Below are 19,985 nucleotides of genomic sequence, written 5' to 3'. Positions count from 1 at the left end.
AATTTTATCGATAGAGCAACAGGCACCTTAGGATCAACTTTGGACTCATTTGCCCCACTAAAAACTAAATCTATAAATCCAAGGAAACAAGCACCTTGGTACAATTAAGAAACCAGACAGCTTAAACAAAACACCCAGAAGTTAGAGAGAATATGGTGCCCCTCCAAACTGGAGGAGTCTCACATCATCTGGCAAGACAGCCTTAAAAGTTATAAGAAAGCCCTTCGTATAGCGGGAGCAGCCTACTACTCGACACTAATAGAGGAACACAAGAACAACCCAAGGTTCCTCTTCAGTACTGTAGCCAGACTGACAGAGAGCCACAGCTCTACTAAACCAAGCATTCCTGTTTCCCTGAGCAGCAAAGATTTCATGGACTTCTTTAATGACAAAATTGTCCTTATTAGAGAGAAAATTCACCTCCTCCTGCCATCAGCTGACAACATGGCACCTATAGCCTCAGAAGCCTTAGAGGCTGCTGGAGGACCAGACGTACACTTTGATTTCTACCGTTAGCCTTGATGAGCTCAGTTCAATCATTTCCTCCTCTAAACCATCCACCTGTCTTCTAGACCCCATCCCAACCAAGCTACTTCAGGACTCTTTACCCCTCGTTAGCATCTCCCTCTTAGATATGGATCCCCTGGATCCAGAAGTTTTGGCCAACTACAGACCAATATCAAATCTTCCTTTTTGCTCCAAAATTCTGGAGAAAGCAGTTGCTAAACAGCTGTGTGACTTTCTCCATAGCAACAGCCTAGTAGAGGATTTCCAGTCAGGGTTCAGGATTGCATTGCAATGCGTCCACAAGAAATAAATCAGCTGACTAAACTGGAGGCCTGTCCAAAGGAGATAAAAACTTGGATGACCCTTAATTTCCTTTTATTAAACTCCGATAAAACCAAAGTCATTGTCCTGGGCCCAAAACACCTTAGAGACACCCTATCTAATGAGATAGGTACCCTGGGAGGTGTTACCTTGGCCCCCAGCACGACCGTAAGGAACCTAGGAGTTCTCTTTGATCAGGATCTGTCCTTTCACTCCCACATTAAGCAAATTTCTAGGACTGCTTCCTTTCATTTATGAAACATTGCTAAGATCAGAGACATCCTGTCTCAAAAAGATGCAGAAAAACTATTCCATGCCTTCGTCACTTCCAGGCTGGATTACTGCAATTCCCTCCTATCAGGCAGCACCAGTAGGTCCCTAAAGACTCTCCAGCTGGTCCAAAATGCTGCTGCCCACGTGTTGACGAGAACTAGTAGAAGAGACCATGTCTCTCCTGTACTGGCCTCTCTGCATGGCTCCCTGTCAAATTCAGAATAGAATTCAAAATTCTCCTTCTAACATACAAAGTCCTCAACAGTCAGGCACCTTCATATTTGACAGAGCTCCTAGTCCCCTATTACCCAGCTAGAACCCTTTGCTCCCAGGATGCAGGGTTACTGGTGGTTCCTAGAGTTTCTGAAAGTAGAATGGGAGCCAGAGCCTTCAGCTATCAGGCTCCCCTCCTGTGGAACCGTCTCCCAGTTTCAGTCCAGAATGCAGACACCCTCTCGACCTTCCTTTTTGATCAGGTTTATAGTTGGGCTGCTTAGGCTGGCCCTTAGATATGCTGCTATAGGCTTAGGCTGCTGGGGGATCTCCCATGGTGCACTGGGCTTCTCTCTCCTCCTCTCTGTCCTCCTATATTTGTCATACATAAATCATACTCATACATATGACTAACTCATCTTCTTCTCGGGAGCCTTCGGGCTCCCCTCATCCCAGTTCCCAGGTGCTGCTGGAGGAGGCTGCAGACCTGAAGAGGCTCAAGTTGCCACCCATAGCTCCACCTGCTCACGTCCCTGTCAGTCCATCAGTCTCTTCCCTTTCTCTCTCTCTTTATCTCTGTCCCACTCTTTCCTTCTGCATATCTGTCTTCCTCCATTATCTGTCTTTGTCTCTGCCAAGCTCTTCTGCTCTCTTTCCCCCCAACCAGTCAAAGCAGAAGCCGTCCCCATTGAGCCTGGATCTGCTTGATGTTCCTGCCTGTTAAAAGGAAGGTTTTTGTCGCTGCTGTTGCAGGATGTGCTGCTGATGGAGAATTGTTGGGTGTAAATTCATTGAAGGAGTGTGGTACTGGACCTGCTCTACCTGTAAAGTGTCATGAGATAACTTTTGTAGTGATTTGGCGCTATATAAATAAAATTGACTTGACTTGACTTGAGTTTGAACTCTGTATCGTAAGTGTCTCATGAAAGGTGCCATTTTGGGGTCTTTACACACACAAGTGGTGTGGGACTGGAATTCCCCTTTACCGATTTTACTGCTGTTACTTCGGCGACGCCCCCTGACTATGGTAGCCATAATTAACTAATATTGATCCATATATAAGGTGCATCGGATTATGAGGCGCACTGTCAGATTTTAAGAAAATTAAAGGCTTTTAGTGTGTAATGTGTTTTTTAAAACCTAATCTTTATATTTTTAGCAATACATTTTGTACCTGAACTTGACTTTAGCCATAAGAGTATATACAGTAACTGATACATCATCAGTAACACTGGGTGAAATGAGTCATTTTTAAAATATCCTTTGAGTGTCTGATTATAGCCTGTCTAACAAAATAACATGTCAGTTTTTCCCATGCTACTCAAAACTTAATTCTCCCACTTGCTGTTTTGTTCTTCTGGGTTTCAACAATAAGTTTCATGCTGGCAATATCATTCCCTCAAGTCTTACATATCCTTAGAGATCAAGACTGTGAATAAGCACCTGAGAGATGTGAAGCTGTTCTTGACTTAATTTGGCTGTTTAGGAAGACGACACCTCCCACAACCATAGGAATTAGGTTCAGGAGGTTATGATAAGATAAGATAAGATAAGATAAGATAAACATTTATTTGTCCAACAGTGGGGAAATTGGCACCATTACAGCAGCAGAAACAGGGAAGTAGCAGCAGAAAGAGAACAGAGCAATAGATGGCAGAAACTACAATAAACTACAGTAAAAAAAACAAAACTATAATACACTTTAAAATTATAATCTGCAAAAACAAGAACATATTGGGTAATATTACAAAGAAGTGGTTGAATTGTCAAACCTTGGGTTGTGGGTGGTTTGATTGGATCCAAAAACCATCCTCCTGACTGACTGTCTCACTGTTCATATGATGTTGACAGGTCTACTGAGCAATTATTAACAGTGAAGTAGCTTCATGGATTCTCGCCCATCAGCCAGCACTGCACGAGCACAGCTCACCCTTCAAACCTTTTGAACTCTAGAATTCAAGAAAGTTAAGTGTTTGTTAATTAAGCATGATCACATTTCCATCCCAGATAATAAAGTCCTCTCTTTTTTTTTTTTTTAATTTTGGGTTACGGACTATCCTGAGTGTGTATTCTCTTACAATCTACTTTCTGCCATGTGACAATAGAACAAATGGCAAACATTTACTTCATCAAATTGTGGTGTCTTGCTTCCAGTTAAGGACTGAACAAAACTAACAAACAATAATAAGCAAACCTCAAACTGAACAACACTGACATTCCCTTGATTCATTGCATTGCATGATGCGGCCAATGTAATGAATCATGGGAATGTCAGTGTTGTTCAGTTTGAGGTTTTTGTCTTATTATTTAAGTTAGTTTGATTGTCAGCTGAGGGCATTAAAAGCTACCAAGACATTGTTTCAACTTAATTTCTTTCAAACCCACATAATCTAAATCTCAAAACCAATCTTAAAATTTGTAATAGGGTAGTTTGAGGATTTTACTAATGTGTTTGCCTTTTTGATCAAGATATCTGTGCATCAAATTGTTGTTCGTTTCATTTATCAGATAACAGTTGAGTTAAGGAAAGTCTGAAAACTCAATTAAAAGTGCAAAACAATGATATTGTTTGTAAAAACTATTTCATTTTGCCATTCACACTGATTAATTTATCAGCTGGTTGTGGTTTAAATCTTTGTTCACTTCACATCAAGGCAAGGCAAGGCAAGGCAATTTTATTTGTAGAGCCCGTTTTCACAAACAGTTTGTCTCAAAGGCTTCACATGGCATCGTAACAACATCCTCTGCCCTTAGACCCTCACATCGACTGAGGAAAAACTCCATAGAAAACCCTTTTAACAGGGAAAAATCTGAGAAACCTCAGAGTGAACAACAGAGGAGGGATCCCTCACCCAGGACGGACAGACGTGCAGTAGATGTTGTTACAGACAAGAAAACAGTTTACAATACAAAATGTGGGAAACACGGAAATGTTAATAACAGCTGAAGAAGGAAGCTTCTGGTAGGGGAGGCAGGGAGAGCAAGCCAGCTTGATGGGGGACTGGATGGTAGACTGGTTCATGGAAGGGGAGGCAGGGAGAGCAAGCCAGCTTGATGGGGGACTGGATGGCAGAATGGTTCATGGAAGGGGAGCACAGGCTGGTGTAACAACATCAGGCAGCATGGTGGTTGGTTAACCAACGAGCAATGTCAGGCTAATACCAAGATCAATGTGGCTGAATGTTAGCTACCATGTGCTATCATAGCAGATGTGCCATAGACATAATAAAGAGTAGACCCCGCATCGGCCGCTACCACGAATGGGCGCTGTCGAGAAATGCGGCTGCCATCTTGGTCCGGCCGGCCGCCTAACCGGCGCAAGTTTCAGCGCATTAAATGAATCATAGTTCACTCAATACTACGCAAATTTTTTCCTCTACAAAAGTCATTCAAAGAGGCATGATAGAGGCCATAATTTTTTGGCGTTTTCAAATACTCATAATGAATTAAAATAATATTTTAGAAGATGCCGGCAGTGGCTGTAGATGCCATAGTATCATAATTAATCAAGGATAACTAGGTTTAGAGCTGGTTCCTGCTATGTCTGAATAATTATTCATAACTGGCGATTTTAACTGGCTAATTTAATTTGTATTTATTTGATTATATTTTACTTTGTTTAATTTTATATGTCTATTTGTATACACACACAAATAATGTCATATAGAAGCAGACAGTCTTTTTTAATAATTGGAAAAATGAAGTAATACACACAAATATAAAGCCTACATATCAAAAAATTGCACAATTTCAAGTTAAACACAAGAACATATGAGATGATATTCAATTTGTTGTCATAGTACTATAAACTGTGACCAAACAAGTACTGTATAACCAAAAGTATTATTTTTGTGGCCGCCGGGTCATCCTGAGGAGTCTCAGACAGGCTCTCCTCAGATCTTCTGGAGGCAGATGTGTTCCTGCTTTTTTCTGGCTAAAATGAAGACAAGACAGAAAGACATGGATGGATAGATAGATAGATGGATAGATAGATAGATAGATAGATAGATAGATAGATAGATAGATAGATAGATAGATAGATAGATAGATAAATGGAGAGAGAGAGAGGGAGAGAGAGAATCACAATGATAAGTAATTGATGCCCTGTAATCAGGTAATGGAATATTTCCCTTCAACAATGCTAACAGCCTTATTGTGATGCACCTACTCTTTGGAGGTGATCTGGAAGGAATAATGCCATCTCTAAGGAGGACAACCTGTCCTGTCCTGTCCAAATCTTGCTCTTTGAAGTGTTCACTACATAGCACAGATGAGTCACTTGCTGTGAATTTCTCCCTCCTTAAAGTGATCTCCCACGTCTTCCTCACATTTCTGTCTTTAGGAAATCTTCAAAATGAAACAGGAGATCACCACAAAAAAATCTCAAAAAAGAGCTCACTTTCCTCCTCCTTCTATTTTATTTCTTAAAGTTTCTTAGAACCTCTCCAAACCAAAAGTTTTTCAATCTAATGCAAATGCGTTGATAATACACCAAAGTTGCTTTAACTGTGAATAAGCCAGCTGTTTGCAAATGACTCTACAGTCAGGTGTAATGTTGAAAAAACGTTTCATCCTACTTGTGAAAGTTAACCCTTGAGCCCTGCTGGCTACTGTCCACATATTGGCACAGGAATACGTCGCACAGTGCTCCGGCATCGCTTAATCACCATACGAATGACTGGAGTGTATGGGAGCTTGACCGGACCAAGATGGCAGCCGTATTTCTCGCTGCGCAGCACTCCGAGCGACGTCTTCTCTTTATTATGTCTATGAGATGTGCAGGTAGCCTATCACATGTGACTTTGTTTACATAAGATTTTGATCCAAACAGAGGGCAAGGAGACATGTCCACATTGTATTGCTGCCATTGGCAATCAGGAAGGAAATAAACAGAACCACTGACATGCCACTGCTTGTCCCAGACTGCATGTGTATCTTTGTCAAACCCCACAAACTGAAGACACGGTGGAAAAGACCCTGCATTGTAGATCCCAACTCCATCCTTGGTGAGACCATGACATTTTTCAGAATCACTCCTACGTGCTGACTCTTCTGCTTTTCAATGTGTTGTTCCAGGTGCAATTGGTTGACCACAACTCTGAAACTTGGCACCTCACACTCTGAAACTCTCTCTGAAGAAACTTGGAAGGCCGATAGTGGCAAGTTGCTTGCTGGAAAAGATGAAGACATTGTCACTATTTGTGGTAGCTCTGCTGTTCCCATTCACTGAATCAGGTAAGGTATGGACAAAGATTATATTGATTTGTGATTTTTCATTCCATCACAAAATTAGACTCAACCACTCCATACAGGTGTATCAAAATGATTCACGATATTCATTGTGCAGTAAATAAAAAAGAGGAGAGGAAAATAAGAATAAAATCCATATAACGAAGGGACGTTCAAGAAAAAAACTACTGTTTACATGAAAGGTAGGACCAGATTTCAAATGTCGCTTTTATACATAAAAGGATGAATTTACCAGTATAAGAGTGCATTTTTTCTTGTGTATTCAAAATGATAAAATCAGTTTTGCCATCTTTCTTGTAATGATCATGGTCAGTGTGCTGTTTGTGTTTCTGGCTTTTTTAATTGTGAAGAAAAAATATTTATGTGTTAAAGCCAACATCATATGTTTATAAAGGCCCACATGAATGTCCTTCACATTTAAGCCCTTATCACACTATATTCAGTTTATGTATGCTGTAACCTCCCCGTTTAGTGAGGAGAATGCACTTTTTGTATGCAGTCTTGCACTTAAACGAGGGGTAGGCTCAACAGATATCTGCATGCACTGTGATACTGTTCTTATTCTAATGGCTGAATTTGTCATGATTTCTCGATGGCAATCAATGATCTATGATGTTTGAAAAAGGAAGCATCAAAATCCCTAATACAAAAGGGATTCAGGGCCAAATTTACCTTCACCCAATCAAAAAACACTATCAGTTAGATTGGTTTGTAGCTTAGCTAGTTTAGCTTTCCATCAACAACTGAAACCAGACTGTACCTGATTGGGCAGCTTAGATGTCCGTCAAAAAGCTGAGACCAGGAAGCATAAAGCAGGTTTTAACGCAGTGTTGGGTGGACAGCATCAAAGAGGACAAGCATGGATCCAGAAGAAAACACTTAAAAAGAAAAAAAGTCTTTTGTACAACAAGCAATAGATAAGAGGGAGTCTGATAAAAGGCTTGGTGCAACGTACATGATTATTTGGGATTCATTTGCTTGCTTGAGGAGTCTAAAAGAATCAAAAGGTTTAGCTATGGATGCGGAAGAAGCAGCCTTTCTTTTGGACAGGTAAGAACCCCATTTCCTAGTGAGCTATAGAGGCTATATTTGCAGTCATTTATTGTCAATGTAGGTTGTGAACTAGAGCAAAATGCTATATAACGGTCGCTGTTCCATTTGGTGACATAGTTTACCAGGGAGGGCAAGTGGGAGTGAGGAGGAAGGGTTCATGATCAGAGTATGATTGAAAAAATGATTTAGAGAGATTTATGCACTATTGTTCTTATATGGTGTTTCTTTTGTTAAATTAAAGAAAAGAATATATAAAAAAGGAAAAAGAGACAAAACAGGTGGTGCCTACCCCTCCATTAATGAGCTGCCTATTTCTGATCCATCCATCCATCCATTTTCTTCTGCTTATCCTGTCAAATGTCGCGGGGGGGCTGGAGCCTATCCCAGCAGCTACGGGCAAGAGGCGGGGTTCACCCTGGACAGGTCGCCAGTCCATCGCAGGACCAACACATAGAGACAGACAACCATTCACACTCACATTCATACCTACAGTCAATTTAGAGTCTTCTGATTCATAAAAACAGTAAATAAATGAAATAATAAAGAAATTAACTGGAGGAAAAAGTATTCAGGTAAATCAATGTACATATTAATTCAAAAATAAATCCAAGAATCATTGCATCATTGCTCCTCACAAAGCTTGGTCTCATACGGACAACTTTAATTTGAAGGAGCCCACAAGCCATTGTCACACCTCATAAATATCAAGAGGGCCAATCTAATAGGAACACTGCTCAATAAATAATAAGTCAACACACCTCAAACAGCTTTGATAAAAAACGGAACACTCTAATCCTCTTGAAGGTAGGATGTATGCAATGGCATAGATGACGGCCTACTAAATTGCCAGGTGAGGTTATAAAGTATTTGAATAAAGCCACATTCATAATAAAATTGTTCTTATTTATATATTATTTTCTTTTAATGTAATGCAGTATGACATGTGAGGATTGTACTGTGACTAATATGTGACATGAAGGTCATTAAGATGTAGGGACATACTGGACCCCTAATTCAGCCTGGGAAGGAGAGCTGCAGAGGCCCTCTAAGGCAAGGCCGCCGGCGAGTGCATTTTAGGTAATTTCAGGCACAAATCACTGTCAATTGGTTATGTTAATAACACCTGCCTTAACCATAAGTACAAAGATACTACCATTGTACTGAATCCAAACAAGACCTTGCCTAGGTTACATTCACACTGTATTGCCAACTACTGTACCAAAATGTGAACTACTTATCACCACCAGCCCTTCCACTTTGACAGAAGTCTGTTAATGTTGTACATTTGGCAGCATCTTGCTTTAGCAATTAGCCTAGTCCCCATGTGCATGCCCTTGGACTGCGGGAGGAAGCCAGAGTACCTGGAGAGAACCCACGCAGACACAATCAGAACATGCAAACTCTACACAGAACTATCCCATGCCGGGATTTGAACTTGAAACCTTCTTGCTGTGAGGCAACAGTGCTAACCACTGTACCACCATGCCACCTTGATAATGATGATGAGGATGGTTATTTGTCTTCCAAACTTTCACACATCAATCACGCAACTCTGCTCTTCAAATCTTTACAGGTTTTTATATGACTTGCTCAGTTTGGATTTTATAAGCCCTCAAAGTGGGGGAGACACGTTTCACCTTACAATGGAAGTCTATGGGGAGACCGTGTCCTCTCAGGATACATACTGTCAAACAAATGCTTCTCACGTCTACACCATACATCCCACAGCTTTACAAACACACCACTGCATTCCTGACAAAAACCCCTACAAAAATGTGGTATTATGTGTCACTCTTGACCAACGTATGCCTACTTCTTCAGCTTTTCCACACTCCAATTCTGTTGCTCCTCCTCTGCTCTCCGCTCCAGCACAGATCAAAGACAGAGCAGTGGGGGAGGGGTTCTTAAAGGGCCAGCTCTCAGCTCTGCTCTCACTCTCTGATCAGACTCAGGCTTCTATCTCCTAAACTACAAGTCCCAGGGATTTGACCAAGACACCGCTGGATTCAGGCCGGCGTCAATGATGCGGCTTTAGGACACGCGGGGGCTCAGGCCCCAACAACGCTGCTTGCAGCTTTAATTTCCCTTACTTTCTATTCTGTGGTATGCAGTCCCAAGCCCACCATTCAGACTTTTCTGGCTTCTGGTGTGGTCTTACGATTAGCTAACCTAGCTGGACAGATGGAAAGCTCTATACAACCAAGTAAGTAAGGAAGTATTACACATTTCCATCTTAGACACAGTCTGTAGTGAATGTTTTCATCGTCCTGAGATAGTGTGCATCAAACAGCATCCCTTGAGAATATTGCAAGAATGGTTTAGCTTTCCTCTCCAGGGTGTACCCCGCCTCTCGCCTGAAAGCCGCTGGGATAGGCTCCAGCCCCCCGTGACCCTTAACAGGACAAGCGGAAGAAAATGGATGGATGGATGGATGGATGGGATAGATGGATAGTTTAGCTGTGACAAAAGCAAAAATTGCCTTCATTCAGCCACATCTAAGAATCAAGACCTTTAATCCACAGCACCCTGCACTTTTGTTACTTTCCTAACAGTAGCGGGTTGGTGGATGAATGAATCCTGAATAGTGAACAAACAGCAATGAGAGAAGCACAACCTGTACTTCGTGTAGTTGTGTCTGAAGTCAGTAACAAGGAAACATGTTTCTCTTCTGTGTGATGACATAGGTGGCTGTAATGAGCTATTCTTCTCAGCTTCGTGTGTGTGTGTGTGTGTGTGTGTGTGTATACGTACTGTAGAAGGAGACACTCTTGTGTGTGACTGGCAGGCTGGCTGTCTATCAGTGAACATTGTGGGACACAGACTCCCAGTGAGGTCACTAGAGCACAGATAATGACACATTGTTACTTGTTTTGTACTTGCCTTGTGAACATTGCAACATCCATACCAGATACTTGTTTCATACAATTATCAGGCTCATCCCTATTCTGTATAATCTCAAGTTTAGTTAGTTCTGTGAGTTTAAATTTTTCTATTTATGATTAACATTATTAAAGCAGGGCTGCACGGTGGTGCAGTGGTCAGCACTGTCGCCTCACAGCAAGAAGGTTCCAGGTTCGATTCCCTGCTTGGGCACGGGGTCTTTCTGTGTGAGTCTCCATGTTCTCCCCATGTCTGTGTGGGTTCTCTCTGGTATTCCGGCTTCTTCCCACAGTCCAAAGACATGCAATTGGGGACGAGGCTGATTGATACTCTAAACTGACCATAGTGAGTGTGAATGATTGTTTGTCTCTATGTGTTGGCCCTGCGATGGACTGGCGACCTGTCCAGGGTGAACGCTGCCTCTCGCCTGTTGATGCTGGGATAGGTTCCAGCCCCCCGCGACCCTTAGGAATAGGAATAAGCGGAAGATGATGGATGGATGGATTATTCAAGCAACAACTACCATTCTGATGTGTCTACATTTGTGACCATCTCCACCAACACCCTACAACACAAAACCTGGCAGATTTATTGGCTCATTTGGTTTGGTTGGTCATTTTCATACAGTGAAGGAAAGTTGCGATATACCGTCAAGACATACTGTGGTTTACTGCCTGTGCTACAAATTCAAGTTTGTGATGCCCAACCATGTCTGAAGACAGCAGTCTTTACCTTATTTTGGAAAGGGGTCATGAAAAACTTATCATACTGTAGCACATTCTCCATTAGCCAGCCTCTCCAATATCAAGGTGTTGGGGAGTTTACCAATATGAGCGATATTATGGAAACTGTTAGTTGCTGCAAGCAGCTGGTCTTGTTCCATGATATGGAACTTTCTGTCTTTGACACATCTGTCTCATCTCCTTTTTGTTCGACCTACTGAGAGAGGATGTGGATTTTCAGACACAAATGCATCAGGCAAGGCAATTTTATTTGTATAGCCCGTTTTCACAAACAGTTTGTCTCAAAGGCTTCACATGGCATCATAACAACATCCTCTGCCCTTAGACCCTCACATCGACTGAGGAAAAACATCATAGAAAACCCTTTTAACAGGGAAAAATCTGAGAAACCTCAGGGTGAGCAACAGAGGAGGGATCCCTCACCCAGGACGGACAAACGTGCAGTAGATGTTGGTACAGACAAGAAAACAGTTTACAATACAAAATGTGGGAAACATGGAAATGTTAATAACAGTTGAAGAAGGAAGCTTCTGGAAGGGGAGGCAGGGAGAGCAAGCCAGCTTGATGGGGGCCTGAATGGTGGACTGGTTCATGGGAGGGGAGGCAGGGAGAGCAAGCCAGCTTGATGGGGGCCTGGATGGTAGACTGGTTCATGGCGCAGGCCGGTGTAACAGTAGGGAATAAGAGGGGGGGGGGGGGTAGGGGGGTGATGCAGGCAGTAGTTGGTGCAGACAGATGGCGCTCCGGTGGATCTATGGAAACACAGAGAGACTGCGAGACACCAAGGCCAAACCACAGGCCATCACAAAGTATACACACTGGGCAATAAGCTACGTATCCAAAACATAATGGCTGGTTATTAAACTGTACATTTTATTTAAATTTTAAACATTTTGAAATAACCAATTGCTTGAAAGAGCTTATTAACAAGGGTTATGCAGACTTATGATATGGCTAAGCCATCCCAAATCCTGTGTCTGAAAGAGTTGTAGATTGACAGACAGTGGTTGTCATCACATCTGAGCAACAACTGCAAAGATTCTGTTAGGAAGGAAAACCATAACCATATCTTTTTAACAAGGGGTGTGAAACTGCAATACTTATTAATATGTAGCCATATTATGGACATGTTTCAGGTGATACACAATTCAAGTGCTGTTAGAAATCATTTGAAATGGATAGCAGCAGCAACATTATCTGCTTATTTGTATTATAAATGAATGAATGAGATTTATGCATCTCTAGGATTTAAATGTTGATAGTTTTTTTTCATTTATTTTTTCAGTGTGTCCTGACAAGGAGCTAGGACTGCAGCCATGGATGCCGGGACATAGTACGGATCACCGTGTTATAATCGGCTATGGAAGAAAAGTCCTCCTCACAACCTCAGCTACAGTCCACTCCATTGAGATTCTCAATGGAGGTATGATGGGACATCCTTGTTTAGGACTAGGATTCATAAACAAGGGACGGGAGTACATGTTACAGTGGTGGCTGTTGTGTGGTACTTCTACAGTATTCTAATATTTGTAAAGAGCTTCATAGTTTTGTTTTTTTTGTATCTTAAATCGGTCCCCCACCAAACTTTGCCTTGCTCTCATCATGTTTGCTTTCAATTTCTTTGGTTGCCTATAGTTGAGTGTTCAGCTGTATCTCTCTGTTGAAAATAGTTACATTTTCCCGCAACATAACATTCATTGCATTGCTTGAAGTCACAAACTACTATATTGATGGAACGTCAGATTGATCATATTTCATGTGACTGTCAAAATTTGTAACTACTGAAACAAGCAGAATCAACTCCTTTAATCTACTGCACACTGATTAGGTCCATCCCTTAGCTGAGTGGTAATTGCAGTGTCTTGGTGTTAAGTGGTACACAGTTTTAAACCAGGTGTCAGCGTACACAGACATGATACTTCAGTTTGTCCCTCACACTTGTCTTCACATGAGACCTCCTGCCCTCATGGTTACACTATTAAGTTGCTGATAGATCACAAGTGTCAAACTGGTCCAGTAAAGGGCCGTGTGGCTGCAGGTTTTCATTCCAACCGAGGAAAAGCACGGCCGTTTACTGGACCAGTTTGACACCCCTGTGATAGATGATTAATCTTGCTCATCCCTTGTTTTCTTTTAAGGAGGTATTTATTATTGTTATGGTGCACGATGGTGTATATTATTATACATGGTGTTAATGTAGATTATGTTTAGTTTTATTTCTTGATTTTCGATTGAAAGCACCTCTCAGGTCTGATCAGAAACATAATGTTTTCATGTAGATCAAGTCTAGTTCAGTTACCCAGGACTCAACCTACCTTAGATAACAATACCTCGGTGAATGAGAATCTTGAAGGACATTATTCCGGATTCTGTCTCCTATAAAAGAGGATTAGTTCTCTCAGTAGAAATGTTGTTGCTGCTCAGATTCTTTGAGCGCTTCCTTAGTTTTCTGCCACATTTAACTTTAGAGCCAATCGCCATAAATGGTCAGGTCCTTGATGGGAGTGTCTCAGAGTTAAAAGAAAAATATGATGAAAAGTGAAAAGACATGATTGCCTTTAGCAAAAGTCACAAAGAGAAATATTATTTAAGAAACAAATGCAACAAAAGCATTAGACGTTCTAAAAAATAAAGCACATAGAATAACCATTCACCATTTCAGGATTGAATTGGAATTATTGGATTGGATTGTTCACCTGATAACAGAGATGGTGTGTGTGTGTGTGTGTGTGTGTGTGTGTGTGTGCGTGTGTGTGTACAGCCTGAGGATAGGGCCATAAATGGTAGGAAGACAGGTGGTGTCCAAGGGCAGTGGGGCATGAAAACAAAACAAAAAAAATGCCAGGAGGCTTCAGCACTTTCTTTCTTCTTCTTTTTTTCTGTGTGTGTGTGTGTGTGTGTGTGTGTGTGTGTGTGTGTGTGTGTGTGTGTGTGTCTTTGGCTTATGTAGGGAAGCTTGTGATTGCTGACACCAACCGACCCATACTGCTCCGAGCAAAACACATTCTTATTGGGAACAAAGGGGAACTGCACATTGGAAGTCCAGACTGTCCATATAAAGGCAACCTCACCATTTCATTATTTGGAAGGTACATTTATGTTAACAAATTTGTGAGAATATAGTGAAAACTTTAGAACAAAAATGACAGCAATTGTAATTTAACATGAAAAAGAAAAGACTTTTTTAATTTTAAATTACAAGTGCTGTAATTTTTGTCAGTACAATTGCATTTTGATGCTGAGGTTTTACAGTCATTTCTATAAACTTTATGAAGCATGGTTCTCCAAAAAGGTTTTCTTTGTCATCTGTGGTTTCAAAGACCCTGTACATGAATTTCAGACAGACAATTGAGCAACGTTGCAAAAGAAAATGTACTTTTGACTACTTCAAGTCCTTCTCCAGTTAAAAAAAAACAATTTTCTTGACCGACATCAAAAATATTTTGTTGAAAGCTAATCCTGGTCCAAAATTCAGCATAGGCCGGTCTAATGCGTTTATTACAGCCTGACACAAGATTTGCCAAAAAAGTGTAACATTTTTACAAATATATAAAATAAAACTTGACCCTGTTGCAATTATGAAGTCCATCACTTTTTTCTTGAAAAACTTGAAAGTAATTAATCAAGCTTGTCCCAACTTTTTGCTCAATTGACTTCATCTTCAGATTGTCCTAAAATGATCCATTAGGGTGTTTGATTGTTTGATTTAACAAAACATTGAAAAATTTAAATGGAAACAGCATCTCCTCTTGGAAAGGTAGAGAACACTGTAACATGCCTCCTTCACTGACGGATGCTTTTTTTAAGTTCACAAGTTTACTATTCCTTAGAGAAGGGCTTCTTAAACAATGGTCTTGATTTAGGGATTCTTTAATGACCACACAGCCAGACCGGTGGAATTTTTTCAGTGGTAAGTGGTACAGGTTCCGACATTAAACATATAACATAGATAAACATACAGACGCGTTTCATGCCTAAGGGCCATGTTTAATCCTCAGAATTCAGAGTTCAGAATGTTTATTGCAATGAGAATGAAACTGTTTTTGAAGCGGGTCACTCTAGTGGTACGCAGAAATACTTTGCTGAAAAAGAAACAAGTAAAATACATAAAACATTAAATACTTTCAAATGGTTTTTTTCTGTCTTGTAATATTTTTTGTGTCTGACCACCACAAAGTCATGTTCATTCTGCAGTTGCTGAGTGCAGTTTTAGTGGGTATTAGTATTTGAGCAGTACAGCCAAGCATCTGCAACACCTGTTGCTGCTGATGAAAGCAACAAACAAGGCAAGACCATAAGGAGATATGACTCAAGTTATGTCCAATTTAGATTCAGGCAACTTGGAATGAAGGAAGAGCCTAGAACCCAATTGTGAGGTATGTGGTTCAGTTCTCATCAGTGAATACAGGAAACCAGCCCAATTTAGATGGCATCTTTTAGCCAAACATCATGGGCTGGGAGACAATTGTTAAGTTCTTGGCCCTCAAAGGCATTTGGGCTCCTGATAATGCATAAATCCTCATTCAGTACTCCGTCCATGACAGTATGGGTCTTACAGGTGCAATGGACAACATTTACACCTCCTGGTCAGTGGGTGTCACACGCACTCTTGTCCCACTAATCTGTTCTGCTGGTTGTCAGGTTGACACAACTAACCACACATGGCCAGAGTTGGAATAGTGGTATTAAGACAGACAATTCATGTGGTTGATCCAGTGGTAGCACCAGAGTATTTTTTCTGGTTCAACTATAGTGGGGCTAACCCCAGTGGCGATTGCTCTAAGACTACAAGGGAAGCTCAACTTCCCCTAAAATGTCAACCCCCCCCCCCAAAAAAAGTGGTGAAATATGTACTGCTGTGTGTACATTTCATTGACTAAATACGCGCTAGAAAGCCTTCATCTTTTGTTCAGAATCAGCTAATTATCAATGGTAACCAGCACAACTTCCTTCTCATTCATCCCCGCACCACCATGGCACTTTGCACAGTCGGATGCTCAGCTTCTACTGACTTCAGTGGGGAAGCGTAGAGCGGGTTATTCCACTGCAGCGAAACTAGATGGTTATTGGATAAATGCTGGGCTTTGTCCCACCCATCGGATGCTCAGCACCTCTGGGGGTCTATGGGGATGTGGGCTGGCCCGGACGCTCGGGCTCTGCATGATGATTGGATGAGCTGTCTGAGGCGGAATCCTTTTTCGATTGACAGCTCAATGAGCGAATCAGCGATCTTGAAGAATAAACATCCACAGGAGCATTTTTTTAGTTTTTTATTCCATTGTTCTGAACTGACTGAGACTTTACCAAGTCCCTGGAAAAGACACCTAGTTGGTACGACAAGGTCACAGATCATTTTCTTGAAAAGGAACGAAGGGTAGAATTTACATATAAATAAACAAACAGGCATGAATATGAGTGTGAATGTTTGTTTGTCTCTATATGTTGGCCCTGCGATGGACTGGCTCCAGGGTGAACCCCGCCTCTCGCCTGTAGCCACTGGGTTACGCTCCAGCCCCCCTGCAACCCTTAACAGGAATAAGCGGAAGACAATGGATGAATGGATGGATGGATGGATAAACAAACACATTTGTGATGTAGGCCGGAGAAATGAGCTGCCCCTCCTTGAAAGACCAGCAGCCGCCACTGGCTAACCCATACGATGGTGGGGCTCAAATCAATGCCATGTGAATATATACTCAATAAAACAACACCTTCCTAAAGCTAGAAACATGCATGCTCACACACTGAGTGAGTGAGAGAGAGAGAGAGAGAGAGAGAGAGAGAGAGAGAGAGAGAGATGGTAGTTAGTTAATAGTTACGTTAATAGCTCAGCAGGTGGATCTGTGTGAAAATATGGTAGATATAGAAGGTGATGAGACCAATATTTAAGGTCTGAATGGGCCAATAAGGCAAATGTTGACACACAGATCACCCAATTCAACACTACTTTAGTATCAAGTTGTCCTAAATCCATATATAGTCTACCACACAACAGCCAAGAGTCAAAACGCTTCTCCAGCAAATTAAATGTGTTAATTAGGCAACAAGACCACAACAAGGAAGAGCATGAAACAGGCAACACACAAAATACAATAACAAAGTAAGCCAAGCAAAGACCACATAAGAATGCTGAGCTCGTATTGACTCTCATTGAAACAGATAATGGAAGACCTCACATTTCTCAGCCATTTCTCCCAATAATCAAACACCTGGCAACTGCTGAGGTGTTGCTCTCGGTGACGACACCCAAATAAAAGGTGATATAAACATATATAGGGTACTGGCCTAGAAATCCCTACCAGTTTGTCAGCCAACTTGCTGCAATGTAAATATTATGAACATTTTGGACCAATTAATTTTTTTAAAGCAACCATATGCAAGATGATTTCACCTTGATTCTATTTATTGAAAATATTGAGGTGAATTTTAAAAATCCCAGCATTGTGCAAAAAGCTGGTTTTACTTGTGTGGTTAAATCATGATTTAAATTTTAGTATGTTTGTTCATCTTTTGCAGAGGCTCCTCCAACAGTTGACCCTGGATGAGCGGAGCTAGGACTAGGTTTTTGATGCCCTCACAATGCACCTGGGCCATCATGGTCTGCCATCTACAGTGGTTCAAGGACTGCCATGATGTTTCTGGGAATTGCAGGGAGATGCCCACAGACCTGGAGAGGAAAATCCTAGATACTTGCCTCTCAGACACCTGCAGCAATTTTTCAGCTCCCACACAAACCCAAAATCCATAACTACATGCATCATCTGGGCATCAAACCAGTTCAGACCTGCTCAGCAGACCAAAGCCATTTTTGTAATTTCCAAGTCATTTATGCTCATAATTTTTGATTAGTAAATAAAAAACGATTATATTTCTTATAAAATTGATGTGTGTATCATTTTATTTCAGAAACAATGTAATTGTGAAATACCATAAAAGTTTTCTACTAGGTGTTAAACAGTACACCAACTTTTAATTCACTTGTGTAATGTTGGGGACTGACATTGTACTGAGATAGACTATAAGCAGTAGTCCTAAGGGAGACAAAAAAATACCTTATCAAAGGATAATTATGTTGAAATGGATAAAACATGTCAACTTTGTTGCCCAGTACACAGCTAATTTTAGGAAATAAGATATTTCACAAAGCATATGATGTGCATATGAGTTTTAGGTCTATGCAGAGAGACACTCTTTGATGAAAAGTTTTGAATACATAATCGTGTCTGCTTGCCTTTGGGGGTTGTTATACTTGTAGCCAGGTATGAAAGGTGATGACAGCAGCAGGAGGAGTCAATGTGAGCTAGTGCATGATGTCATGTAACATCGGCGATCAGTGACACAAAAAAGAATAAACATTTACATTCAAATTCAGAATTATGTTTTTATCAGAGGTGAAAATTGTTATTTCAGATTCATTACTTTTATTTCAGAATTTTCACTAAATTCCCATGATCTTGATTTTTAAACCTCAGAATTGTGCCTTTATACCCTTGGAAATGATCTGGCTATCCCCTTGAGAGTCCCGACCCACAAGGTGGCAGTCACCTGTCTGAAGCGTGGGTAGCAGCAGACAACCCTACAGAGCATCAACAAAGACTTGGTTTGCTACAAGTAGCAAATTCTCTTTTGGAACAACTAATTTTTCACAACCAAGCCAAAGATACTGTCATCGTCACTTATCTCAGCCTGCTACAGCAGGAATTTGTGGGCATGCGATGTGATAACACACACTAATGGTGGTGAAAACAGTTGTGTGTTACTGTTTCACACACACACACACACACACACACACACACACACACACACACACATATATATAAACAAAGTGAAATATCAAAGGTTGAACATAGTGGTGTGGATTTAAAATGAAGGAGATAAAACAGTTATTGCACTTGAATGCAAGTGACAATTATTGGACATTATTTTGTGTTGATTAACAATGATCTCTCTCTCTTTCTCTCTCTCTCTCTCTCTCTCTCTCTCTCTCTCTCTCTCTCTCTCTCTCTCTATATATATATATATATATTAGTGAGGTAGGTCATTTTGTTTTGTGGTTGTTGATTGCGCTGATAGTTCTGGGACCTGTAGCGTCGGACCGAGGGTAGCAGGTCAAACAGGTGATTCCTTGGGTGAATGGATTTTCTGGACTGTGCTAATGACCCTATGCTGACTCACCCTGTGTACCATGCTGTGATGCAGTATGCCAGGATGCTCTCTATGGTGGCCCTGTAGATAGTCACCAGCAGCTTTTCCTCCAGGTTGTTTCTCCTGAGCACTCCCAGGAAGTGGAGATGCTGTTGGGCCTTCTTTACCACCGCCGTGGTGTAAGCACTCCAGGAGAGGTCGTCTGATATCTGCATGCCCCGAAATCTGATGGAGTGGACCCTGTCTACACAGTCCCCTTGCATGTAGAGTGGGGCTGGGTCCACTCTGCCATTCCTGAAGTCTAGAATTAGTTCCTTCGTTTTTGTGGTGTTCAGTTGGAGGTTGTTTATTGAGTACTACTCTGTCAGTCTGCTCACCTCATCTCTGCAGTCAAACTCATCCCCCCCGAGATGAGCCCAACCACGGTGGTGTCATCCGCAAACTTGATGGTAGTGTCTAAGAGATGGGTCGGTGAGCAGTTGTATGTGTCAGGAGTGAACAGGGAGGAAAGAGTGAACAGGGAGGGACTCCAATACATATCCTTGTGGAGAGCCAATGCTTAGTGACAAGTTTGCAGGTGTCCGCGAAGCACAATGCAAC

The 19,985-nt window shown here is 41.4% G+C and overlaps 1 protein-coding gene across 5 annotated transcripts in view; it reads left to right on the top strand.

Annotated features, from left to right (window-relative positions):
• cemip (cell migration inducing hyaluronidase 1) overlaps positions 1–19,985 on the top strand; it is a 222,443-nt gene that overhangs the window by 40,209 nt on the left and 162,249 nt on the right. For all 5 annotated transcript variants that reach the window (XM_086222956.1, XM_086222957.1, XM_086222959.1 and 2 more), the window contains 3 exons: positions 6,391–6,549; positions 12,526–12,663; positions 14,191–14,329. In XM_086222956.1, coding sequence (XP_086079082.1) covers positions 6,495–6,549; positions 12,526–12,663; positions 14,191–14,329 — 332 coding nt within the window. In that variant the 5' untranslated portion in view covers positions 6,391–6,494. The remainder of the gene's footprint in view (positions 1–6,390; positions 6,550–12,525; positions 12,664–14,190; positions 14,330–19,985) is intronic.

This window comes from Aulostomus chinensis, chromosome 2 (genome assembly GCF_037954235.1).
Source record: "Aulostomus chinensis isolate RoL2024-O1b breed Wild chromosome 2, RoL_Achi_v1.0, whole genome shotgun sequence".
Taxonomy (NCBI): Eukaryota; Metazoa; Chordata; class Actinopteri; order Syngnathiformes; family Aulostomidae; genus Aulostomus; species Aulostomus chinensis.
Note: the sequence above shows the minus strand (reverse complement) of the source record. Positions and strands in the feature narration are given on the sequence as shown.